General features: G+C 36.9%; 1 protein-coding gene across 4 annotated transcripts; it reads left to right on the top strand.

Moving 5' to 3' along the window:
* Window positions 1-208: 208 nt before the first annotated feature.
* LOC125194128 (glucan endo-1,3-beta-D-glucosidase-like) lies at window positions 209-3,409 on the top strand. 4 transcript variants are annotated; one of them, XR_016137535.1, is made up of 7 exons: window positions 209-369; window positions 493-867; window positions 1,001-1,284; window positions 1,531-1,854; window positions 2,418-2,715; window positions 2,797-2,908; window positions 3,098-3,409. XR_016137535.1 is itself a non-coding variant. In XM_048092177.2 (6 exons), exons 1-6 carry the CDS (start codon window positions 300-302, stop codon window positions 2,832-2,834), a joined length of 1,389 nt encoding a protein of 462 aa, XP_047948134.2. In that variant the 5' UTR covers window positions 209-299; the 3' UTR covers window positions 2,835-3,064. The 4 variants fall into 4 exon arrangements, 1 of the variants encoding a protein (XP_047948134.2); XR_016137533.1 differs by having other exon boundaries at window positions 3,088-3,409; XR_016137534.1 differs by having other exon boundaries at window positions 3,075-3,409.
* Window positions 3,410-12,384: the final 8,975 nt, after the last annotated feature.

The following is a 12,384-nucleotide window of genomic DNA, read 5'->3' as shown; positions in this document are numbered from 1 at the left end:
TGACGTATTTCTATGGAATTTATGAAATATTAATTTTATAATAGAATAGTAGTAATAATTGAGGTGAACGGTAGGATCCATTTATCTATTGGAAAATATAAATGAGATTTAAAATAAATGAGACTTTGAATAGTGGAAATCAATATTTTTTAACTGAAAGGAGTACGAGCGAGTGAGATTGACTTTGATGAAGAAAACCAGACATATTTTCTTTGTTCTAGTATCATCTATCCCGTTATACCCCTGGCGTTTCTATTATGTCAAATTCGGTTCTCCTCATTCCCAGCTAAGAAACGGCCATGGCGTCAGACTATCACACAAATTATGCAATAATTTTCTTCTTTTTACTTGTCTCATTTCACTCTGCAAGTGAGTCCACTTGTCTCTCTTCCATTTTCAGCTGCATTTGTCAAGATCCAATCAGATTTCTTTTAATTTTTATCTTAGAATCATTTGATTAAATTTATCGATTTTTGTACACAATAAAATCAGATTCTGAGTCGTTCATCGGAGTGAATTACGGGCAGGTGGCGGACAACCTGCCGCCGGCGGATGCGACTGCGAAGCTCCTGCAGTCGACGAGCATCGAGAAGGTCCGGCTGTACGGCGCCGACCCGGCGATCATCAAGGCGCTCGCCAACACCGGCATCGGGATAGTCATCGGCGCATCCAACGGCGACATTCCGGCCCTCGCCTCCGACCCGAATTTCGCCGGAAATTGGGTCAATTCCAACGTCCTGGCCTTCTACCCGGCCAGCAAGATCATCGTCGTCACCGTCGGAAACGAGGTCGTCACGCTGCCCGATCAGAATCTAGCATCGCAGCTGGTTCCGGCGATGCAAAATGTCCAAAATGCCCTCAATGCAGGTATTTGTGATTCTAAATAGTTTAAAACTCCTATTTATTTAGTATAGGTTGTTCAATTATTAGCATTTTGAATGTGTTTTTCTTGATGAAGAGAAGACATAGTATAAGATTTATAATTGATGATCTGAAACAGCATCATTGGGTGGGAAGATCAAGGTGTCGACGGTCCATTCAATGGCGGTGCTCAGCCAGTCGGAGCCCCCATCTGCAGGGGCTTTTGGATATGGTGACACAATGAAAGGGTTGCTACAATTCCTCAGCACGAATGGCGCCCCTTTGATGATCAATCCTTACCCCTTCTTTGCATACCGGGATGACCCCCGCCCTGAGACCAAGGCCTTCTGTTTGTTCCAACCCAATGCTGGCCGTCTTGACTCCAACACGGGCATCAAGTACATGAACATGTGGGATGCTCAGGTTCATTTTCTTACATTGTTTATGCCTTGATGTGTTGCTCATTTTCTTGAAATATCTTCATTCATGATTACTTCCAAACCATCTAATATGTGAAATATCATTTCTGGTCTCCATCTGGTATTTAGACAGTTGTTCCCTATAATTTAGTTCGAATTTTGTTGCATGTGATGCCTTTTGCTCATTGAACACAGCTAAAATTAGTAATTGTTTTTTTGTGGGAATTTCCTACTGATTTGTTGTTCTTAGGTTGATGCGATCCACTCGGCCCTCAAGGCGTCGGGGTTCAAAGACGTCGAGATTGTAGTAGCTGAGACAGGTTGGCCTTATAAAGGAGATTCCAATGAAGTTGGTACAAATTTGGAAAATGCAAAAGCCTATAACGGGAACTTAATAAACCGCCTCAGGTCGAAGGTCGGGACACCCCTCATGCCGGGGAAATCCATTGATACCTACATATTTGCGCTCTACGACGAGGATTTGAAACCTGGCCCTGCCTCGGAGCGCTCGTTCGGACTATTCAAGCCCGACCTTTCAGCGACCTACGATGTTAACCTCGCAAAAACCACACAGGTGGGCCGTAACATTCTATAGAGTTGTTTACTTTGAATTATAGCTTAGATAGATAAATTTAGTACTCCCTATATGAACTTTTGAAGGTGAGATAGAAAGTAAAAATGTTCCAAGTATTGTTAGTGGGTAATGGGTTTCACCTCATTAGAATGAGAAAAAAGTTTCGTGAAATAGAGAATGTATCATTTTAAAGGATGGAGTAAAATGGAAAATGTTCATACTCCCTCCGTCAAAAAAAAAATATTCTCATTTGTGGATGTCACGGGTTTAATAAGAAATTTGGTAACGTAAGAGAGAAAGAAAAAAAGTAGGTACAGTAACAGAGATGTGGAGAAAAAGTAGGTCTATGAGAAATGAGAAAAAGTGGGTAAAATATGAGAGGGAGAGTTCCATTTATAGAAATAGGACTATTTTTTGTGGACATCCCAAAATGGTAAAATGAGACTATTTTTCGTGGGCGGGGGGGGGTACTTTTAAGAGACAGATGGAGTATAAATTAGTAATAATTTATGATGGATTGAACGATTTTGATCTAACACGTGGGATGGTGTTGATTTGTTTAGACTCCGACCAGACCCACGAACCCAGCTCCCACAACTAATCCAGTACCAAGCCCAGTCTTAGCTGGTTGGTGCTTGCCTAGACCTGGCGTTTCTGATGCTCAACTGCAAGCAAATCTCGATTATGCTTGCGGACAGGGCATCGACTGCGGACCGATTCAGCCTGGTGGTGCATGTTTTGAACCTGCAACTGTTGCATCTCACGCTGCCTACGCTATGAATCTTTTTTATCAATCTTCGAGCAGGAATTCCGGTGACTGCGACTTCATGCAGACGGCAGCAGTCACGTCTACTAATCCTAGTAAGTTATCACACGCAGCCTCTCGTTTCCTTTTAAATCTTATGTATGAGATATTGAGACCGTGTCTTGTGGGATTTGCAGGCTATGGTTCTTGTGTCTACCCTGTTGGGAGCACATGAAGGCAACACGAACACGACACGACCCGATATTATTTCGAAGCTCGAGGATGAGGGCCTGTGGTGTAGCTATTGAGGTAATTAATTCTATTAATAAGTGTGTAGTATATGTTATTTTCAGGGCTTGGAATTGGACAATTTATCAACATCAACAAAATAATGTGTATGTTGATGATGTTTTTATTAAGTACTGCCATTTATTTTGGTAGTAAAGTTTGAGTATTGATTTTTTACGGTTGGAAGTTATTGCATTTAGGGCAAATTAGTCGCTGGGTATTCCTATTATTTCAACTTGGCAATGATTGAAGAAAGTGTGGTGAAATATGTCAAAAGATGCCTCCCAACATCATGATCCTTTGATGCACCTGTCTCTCTCGGACACACGAAAAAAGAATGTATTCCAATGTCACGATGATTGCAAAATATTCATTCAACTCCTCAATCATATACTTTTGGTTATCACACAAATATACAAATTGTATTGGAACCACATAACATAGTTTAGCCTTAGATCTTGTATTTCCAAAATAACACTATTTGGTCATCAATAAAAGATTGTGGTAATTTTAACATTTTAAGGTTTAGTTCCATCTAAAAGGTAAATTTAATTATATTACTCCCTCCGTTCCAATTAAGTTGAGTCACTTCTTTTTTACATCGTTTTAAAAAAATTGTAATAAATAGTTAAAGTGGATATATAGTAAATTAAAAGTGAGAATAATGTTGATAAGACTTTTCTCTACATTATTCTTACTTTTATTTTACTTCCTCCGTCCTTGAAAATATGTCACTTATTTCCATTTCCGTCGGTCCCTTAAAATTTGTCACCTTTCACTTTTACCATTTTTGGTAGTGGTCCCTACATTCCACAAACTCATTCACACTCACATTTTATTATAAAATCAATATAAAAATAGGACCCACATGCCACCAACTTTTTCAACCCACTTTCTATTACATTTCTTAAAACCCGTGTCAGGTCAAATGGTGACAAATTATTAGGGACGGAGGGAGTAATTTTTTTTTTTCAAAAAGAGTGCAAAAAAAGAAGTGACTCAACTTTCCTGGACAAAGGGAGTAATTATATCTCCAGGTCTATATAGCTTGGCAACTTAAAACTTTCCCATCCTTAAAAAGTAGAAACATTTGATTCAGTGCGAGTTTTAATGTATAATTAGTAAAGTAAAAGAGATCAAATATGTAGCGTAAGTAGTGTTACTGTAGAGTGAACTCCACATCATTAATAGTGTATTATAATGGTATAAGTTGTAAATAAAATTATGTGTGAGGGTAATGTGTTGCTTAACTATTCAAAAATTAGAAAGTTCATATTTTTCACGGACGGAAGAAGTATATATTTCTGTCTTTGAAAATAGAATATTTTGAAACAACATTAGTTTTAATGTACAATTGGTAAAATAAGAGAGATAGGAAGAAAAATGAATAAAGTAATAAAAAGGAAGAGAAAAATGAATGGAAATAGAGTTAGTGGATTGCGAGGTTCACTTCCTAAAATAGAAAATTTAAAATGTTACTCTTTTCGTCCCACGTAAGAGTCCTATTTTGTCTTTTCTGTCTGTCTCACAATAAGAGTCTTATTTCATTCATAAGAGAAGGAGAAAAAGTATGTGAGAAGTAGTGTTAGTGGAATGATGTCTAGGGTTATTATTTGTTGAAAACTTTCCATAAATTAATATGATCTATTTTTTGTGGACGGACAAAAATGGTAATTGTGCTCAATTTTTTGAGGACGGAGGGAGTACTAATTATTTATCAACAATTATAATTTTATTTATCAACAATAATAATTTAAATAATTTCAATATTTTTTATTAGTGCATAGAATTATCTCAAAGAAATTTCAATATAAAAATATTATTAATACTAATTATTTAAACACAATAATAATATTATTTATCAACAGTAATAATTTAAAATATTTCAATATTTTTTATTAGTGCATAGAAAAATCTTCAAAAGTTTGCATAAAATAATATAATTAATACTAATTATTTATCAACAATATTAATTTTATTTATGAACAATAATAATTTAAAATATTTCTATATTTTTTATTAGTGCATAGTGTTATGACAAATAGGGCAATTGTGAATCGAGAAACAAAAGAACGTAAAGAGACACAGAATTTACGTGGTTCACCAAGTTGTGTTGGCTACGTCCACGGGCAAAAACGGAGAAAAAATTGTATTATGACTGCAGTTTTCAGATACAGATTATGTGCTCTACTCCCATATATATAGGCACACATTAGACAGACCGGGCCTAGGAAATATAATCCTATCCCAATTAGGAAACCTAATCCTATACAAATTCAAGGCATACTAACAAATCTCCACCTTGACTTGAATTCTCCCTTGCAGACGCATCATCATAACACCAGACGAACAAACTTCTTCATTCTTGCCTCAGATTTTCCCTCCACGGGCAACTAACAGCTCATGACATTAAGCAAGTCCAAACAATGTTGGAACTTGCTCTACGGGACTGACTTGGTGAACATATCAGCAGGATTATCAGCAGTACCTACTTTCTTCACCTCAATTCTCTTCTCATCTCTTAGAAAATGATACCTCACATCAATATGCTTAGTCCTTTCATGATGGACTTGATCCTTGGCTAAACAAATAGCGCTCTGACTGTCACAGAACACAACAGCTTGATCTTGATGTAAACCAAGATCACCAACTAGCCCATGCAACCATATTCCCTCTTTAGCAGCTTCTGTCAATGCCATATACTCTGCTTCAGTAGTAGACAAAGTAACTGCAGCCTGCAAAGTTGCTTTCCAACTAACAACAGAACCACTAAGAGTGAAAACATAACCGGTCATAGATCTTCTACTATCGACATCTCCAGCGTAGTCAAAATCAGAAAAACCAGTCACTAAACAGTGAGTATCACCTCCATAAATGAGACCAACATCAGACGTACCTCTCAAGTAACGAAAAATCCTCTTCACAGCCTGCCAGTGCTCCTTTCCAGGATTTCCCATGAACCTGCTAACAACGCTGACAGCATGCGCTATATCTGGCCTAGTACAGACCATGGCGTACATCAAACTCCCTACTGCATTAGAGTACGGGACTCGAGACATGTACTCCTCCTCAACTTCGGATTTCGGTGCAAGATCAGATGACAAATGAATGTTTGTGGCACTTGGAGTATCAATAGCCTTAGATGCAGACATGCCAAATCTTGACAAAATCTTCTCAATGTAGCTCTTCTGTGACAGAGAAAGCTTTTTCTTTTCTCTATCTCTAGAAATCTCCATGCCCAGAATTTTCTTCGCAACACCCAAACCCTTCATATCAAACTCAACACTAAGCTGAGCTTTCAACTTCTGTACTTCAGACTTCGACTTCGCAGCTATGAGCATATCATCCACATATAGAACAAGATAGACCATAGAACCATCGTCAGCTTTGTTGTGATAGACACAACAATCATACGGACTCCTGTTGAATCCCAGCTTGATCATGTAACTGTCAAACCTCTTATACCATTGCCTCGGAGACTGCTTTAGTCCATACAAGGACTTCTTCAACTTGCACACATAATCCTCCTTGCCCGGAACCACAAATTCCTCTGGCTGAGTCATGTAGATATCCTCCTCAAGCAATCCGTGTAGGAAAGCCGTCTTCACATCTAGTTGCTCCAGCTCCAAATCATAATGTGCAACTATCGCAAGTAACACTCTGATGGAAGTATGTCTGACCACTGGTGAGAATATCTCATTATAGTCAACCCCCTCCTTTTGCGTGAACCCTCTTGCAACTAGACGAGCCTTGTATCTAATGCCCTCATCTGGTGTAGTGCCTTCCTTCTTCTTGAAAATCCATTTGCAAGTAACAATCTTTCTCCCCTTAGGCCGTGGAATCAATTCCCATGTCAGGTTCTTCAAAAGTGATTCTATCTCTTCTTGCATTGCAGCGAGCCACTTGGCACGCTCACTGCCTGAAATAGCTTCCTTGTAGGTAGGTGGTTCATCTGCCGAAGGCTCATCTTCGACCTCATTGGCAACCTGCAATGCATATGCCATCATATCCTCAAAACCATACCTCAACGGAGGCTTCACATTTGTCCTCCTAGCTCTGTCAATAGCAATGCTTCTCTGACGAGCTTGTGGATGAACATCCGAACTAGAAGTATCGGCGACTTCAACAGTAGTGTGTTGATCTTCTCCACCTTGGAGTTGTGATTCACTCACATCGTGAGTGACTTGCAGCTCCACCTGTTCATCAACACCATCCAAATCCTTTGTAGCGATAGACTTCACAGTAGAGTTAAGCATAGAATTTTCATCAAATACCACATTCCGACTGAGAATAATTCTACCCTATGAAGATGACCAAATTCTGTACCCCTTAACTCCATCTCCATAACCAACAAATACTCCCTTCTTAGCTCTTGGCTCCAATTTACCTTCACTCACATGATAGTAAACAGTACTCCCAAAAACTCTCAACATAGAGTAATCTGCAGGTAAATCAGACCATACCTCGTACGGTGTCTTGCAGTCAATGCCAGTGTGAGGTCCACGGTTGATCAGATAACAAGTCGTGTTTACTGCCTCTGCACAAAACTTCCTAGTCAAATCGGCTTGGAAGAGCATGCATCTTGCTCTCTCCAACAACGTCTGATTCATGCGTTCTGCCACACCATTCTGCTGTGGTGTATGTCTAACGGTGTGATGGCGAACGATCCCTTCACTCCTACAAAACTCATCGAACTCAGACGAACAAAATTCCAGACCGTTATCTGCTCTCAATCGCTTGATCTTCTTCCCAGTCTGGTTTTCAATTAGAGTCTTCCACTCTTTGAACTTCTTGAATGCCTCACCTTTATGCTTCATCATAAACACCCAAGTCATTCTCGAGTAGTCATCAATCATCGACACAAAATACTTGTGTCCTCCAATAGACTCAACACGTGAGGGACCCCAACAATCCATATGAATGTAGTCAAGTGTCCCCTTCGTTCGATGAACACCTTTCTTTGGAAACTTGCTGCGATGAAGCTTCCCAACACACAATGTTCGCAGAAATCAAGTTTCTGCACCTTATGGCCCAAAAGAAAATCACGATTCGACATGATTCTCATGCCACGTTCTCCCATATGACCGAGCCTCATATGCCACAGCTTGGTCATATCCTTGGTTGCAACCTCGGATGATGCAATATCAGCAGAATTTGCTACGATGGAACCTCTCAGAACATACAAGGTACGCCGTTTCAAAGCTGTCAGAACCACCTTCGAACCTTTCAAAATACGCATTACTCCACCTTCACCTTTGAAACTGAACCCCTTACTATCAATGTACTCAGGGATATCAGATTCTTCGTCATCTGTGGAACATGCCTAACATCGTTCAAGGTGCAGAAGACCCCATCATGAGTCTTAATCTTGATTGAGCCGATGCCAACCACCTTGCAGACAGCACTGTTGGCCATGGTAACATTGCCTCCATCTATCTGCTCATAAGTGTTGAAATACTCCCTGTGAGGACAGAGATGATATGACGCTCCAAAATCCAAAATCCACACATCATTACAGTGTGGCTGTTCATCCGCAACCAAGGCCAATTCTTCTTCCGAATTTGTGTCATCAGCTTCTGCCACAGTCGCAGAACCGTTAGCATCTTCCTTCTTGCCCAATTTCTTCTTTATCCTTGGACAATCAGCCTTCCAATGCCCTGGTTCTTTACAATATCTGCAGATGTCATCTGGCTTAGGGCCTTTAGGACCTTTTGAACCTTTTGAGTTCTGCTTCTTTTGTCTGAATTTCTTCTGTCCTTTACCCGTAACAGATAATCCCGATGGCAGATCTTCTGTGGCTGAACTCGTTGCCTGTTGACGATCCTCTCTGATGTGGAGAGCAGATCGAACATCCTCCAACGAAAGAGTTTCCTTGCCAGTCATAAAAGAAGACTCAACAAAATTTTCGTAAGATTCAGGCAGAGACACAAGCAAAATTAAAGCAGCATCCTCGTCTTCTACTTTAACTTCAACATTACGCAAATCTAGCAAAATTTTATTCAAATTTTCCAGATGATCCCGAAGGGGCGTACCTTCCTGCATGCGTAACCGAAACAAACGTTGCTTCAACAGAAACTTGTTGGTTAGAGACTTCGTCATGTATAGACTCTCCAACTTCGCCCAAAGAGCAGCAGCCGTCTCCTGATCCGCAACTTCGATGATAACATCGTCAGACAGGCTCAATATGATGGTCGAGTGGGCCTTTTCGTCTAGGGTTGTCCACTCCTTATCATCCTCCGTAGCCTTCTTTGTTTTGAGCGGCTCCCACAAACCCTGCTGCTTCAGCAGAGATCGCATCTTGATCTGCCATAAACCAAAACTATTTCTCCCGGTGAATTTGTCAACCTTCACGTTCAGAGCAGACATCTCGATTTACCGGACAAAACCCTCGCAGCGGAATTCAAAACCCTAGTTCGAAAACCAAGGCTCTAGATACCAGTTTGTTATGACAAATAGGGCAATTGTGAATCGAGAAACAAAAGAACGTAAAGAGACACAGAATTTACGTGGTTCACCAACGTTGTGTTGGCTACGTCCACGGGCAAAAACGGAGAACAAATTGTATTATAACTGCAGTTTTCAGATACAGATTATGTGCTCTACTCCCATATATATAGGCACACATTAGACAGACTGGGCCTAGGAAATATAATCCTATCCCAATTAGGAAACCTAATCCTATACAAATTCAAGGCATACTAACACATAGAAATATCTTGGAAAATTTTCATAAAAAAATATAATTAATACTTATTGTTTATCAACAATAATAATTTTATTTATCTACAATAACAATTTAAAACATCTTAATCTTTTTTGTTAGTGTATAGAAACATCTCGATAAATTTGCATAAAAAATATAATTAATACTAATTATATATCAACAATTATAATTTTATTTATCAACAATAATAATTTAAAACATTTCAATATTTTTAATAGTGCATAGAAACATTTCGGAAAATTTGCATAAAAAAATATAATTAATACTAATTATTTATCAACAATAATAAATTTATTTATCAACAATAATAATTAAAATATTTCAATATTTTTTATTAGTGCATAGAAAAATCTCGGAAAATTTGCATAAAAAATATAATTAATACTCCCTTCGTCCACAAAAAATAGAGCAATTTGTGTATGGTACGGATTTTAATGTAGAATTGGTAAATTAAGAGAGAAGGGAAAAAAGTAAGAGAGGAGGAGAAAAAGTAACCACAATAATAATTTTATTTATCAACAGTAATAATTTAAAACATTTCAATATTTTTTATTAGTGCATAAAATTATATCAAAAAAATTTCAATATAAAAATATTATTAATACTAATTATATAACCACTAAAATAATTTATTTATCAACAGTAATAATTTAAAACATTTCAATATTTTTTATTAGTGCATAGAAATATTTAAAAAAAATTGCATAAAAAATATAATTAATGTCACACCACAACCCTTATGACTTATACACTTACTATAAATAAATTCAAAATTTAAAATAAACAATCCACACGTCCAGCAAATAAAACACATATTATATAATTTCGAATACCAACATTTATCAAGTCTATATTTCAAAACATTCTAAACCGTAGTGGGACCCTCTCACCACTCTATATACTACACATTTATCTACATGCAAAAATGATGAGGAGGAGAAGGTTGCCAAAACGCGTCAGCCGCCGAACTTGATAACACGTGCAGTTCCTACGACCCACGTCAACCAAAAACTTCAGTGATATCTTATTCCTGAAAAATATTAGTGGTTTATATGAGCCACAACTCAGTGTATATAAATCTTACCTTTAATTCCATATCCCAAAATCGACGCGCATATTCTTTAACCAATATATATATATATATATATATATATATATATATATATATAACAATAACCAATTAATAATAAAACAAATTCATATGCATATGCAGATGCCACTTTGTTCAACTTATTATTCTGTGACAAATCAAGCCTGGTATCTGCCCGGGATTCCATTGTATATGACCCGAAGGTCCCATTGCCTTTGTACATATATATATGACCCGAAGGTCCATTGCCATTGTATAATATGACCCGGAGGTCCCATTGCCATTGTATACATATATATGACCCGAAGGTCCATTGCCATTGTATATATATGACCCGTAGGTCCATTGCCATTGATATCAGACCCAGGGAATGACTGTCACAGATCCTTTTTAATCCAATGATTCAAATAATTCCAAAACCATGTGGAAAACATATCAATTGCATCAATTACATATTTCTATCATATTCTACCATTGATATCAAATAACACATAATCATATCAGGATCACATTATATAGTCCAATTATTCACTTTATATAAATACCTAGCAAAGAAGCACATAAGACATGTAAAATTAAAAGTGTGATTTATACACACCTGATTAAGATAGATAATCCGGTTGAGCACTTGTTCCTGTTTCTCGATCTATAGCACTTGGTCCTTCAACAAAAATAGTATCAGACTATTTTTCTTACGAAGGAGTTCACCCCTTTGTTTTATATATATCTTTCTTTTTTTTTTTTCCAACACTATAGCCGATTTAATGGATGAATGATTTAATATCCAAACTTTCTTTTAAATACACTAATCATCAAATGAAGTAAGTATGTGACACGTTCATCTACATGTCACTACTAAAAATTTCCTTTTATTTTCCTTTTTCACATTTGCCATGTCATTAGTTTTTATTTTTATTTTTATGCATTATCTCTTTTTATACTTTTTCTAATATGACACCCTCACACAACATATATTTAAATATATTATAAATGCATGATATCATGAATGCATATATACCCGTAGGTTTTATTAGTCAAATATCTCCTATATATATATTAGGTTGCATTATACTATGTAATAATAAAAATATATATACCATATGCTATTAATTTAACTATTAAGAATGATATAACAATTAGTCCTAGAATGACAATGAAAATATGTAATTGTGCAAAATGATGCAGATGCAGGTTTCGGGTTAGGGATATCACAATTAATACTAATTATTTATCAACAATAATAATTTAAAACATTAGTCTAAAACATTTCAATATTTTTATTAGTGCATATAAATATATCGGAAATATGTGAGAAGTAGTCTTATAAATGGTAAGCAAACCTCACATTTCATCAACTTATTTCGTTTTATTATAAAACTAATATATACTCCTCTTTCCCATTAGAAATGAAACGTTTTCCTTTTTGGATTGTCCTAATAAAAATGAAACATTTCCTAAAATGGAAACAGTACTAACTCTACTTTTCTTCTCTTACTTTACTAAAATCTCGTGCCAGAACCCAAATGTTGCATATTTATTTAGACGGAGAGAGTATATAAGTGAGACCCACATTCTATTAACTTGTTTAACTCACTTTTCTATAAATTTCTCATAATTTGTGCCCAAACCAAATAGAATTTATATTGTGGAACGGAATGAGTATTATTTTTAAGGAACATACTC

Source organism: Salvia hispanica, chromosome 4 (genome assembly GCF_029641045.1).
Source record: "Salvia hispanica isolate PSC_SH4W2 chromosome 4, Shi_PSC_v1, whole genome shotgun sequence".
Taxonomy (NCBI): Eukaryota; Viridiplantae; Streptophyta; class Magnoliopsida; order Lamiales; family Lamiaceae; genus Salvia; species Salvia hispanica.
The sequence above is the reverse complement of the archived record's forward strand: the minus strand, read 5'-3'. Positions and strand labels throughout refer to the sequence as shown.

Bases quoted from the DNA above. Each gene is read 5' to 3' on its own strand.
- LOC125194128 (XM_048092177.2), top strand. From the start codon at position 300: ATGGCGTCAGACTATCACACAAATTATGCAATAATTTTCTTCTTTTTA. The intron at 370-492 runs GTGAGTCCACTT...CAATAAAATCAG, and splicing joins TGTCTCATTTCACTCTGCAA to ATTCTGAGTCGTTCATCGGA. The intron at 868-1,000 runs GTATTTGTGATT...GATCTGAAACAG, and splicing joins CCAAAATGCCCTCAATGCAG to CATCATTGGGTGGGAAGATC.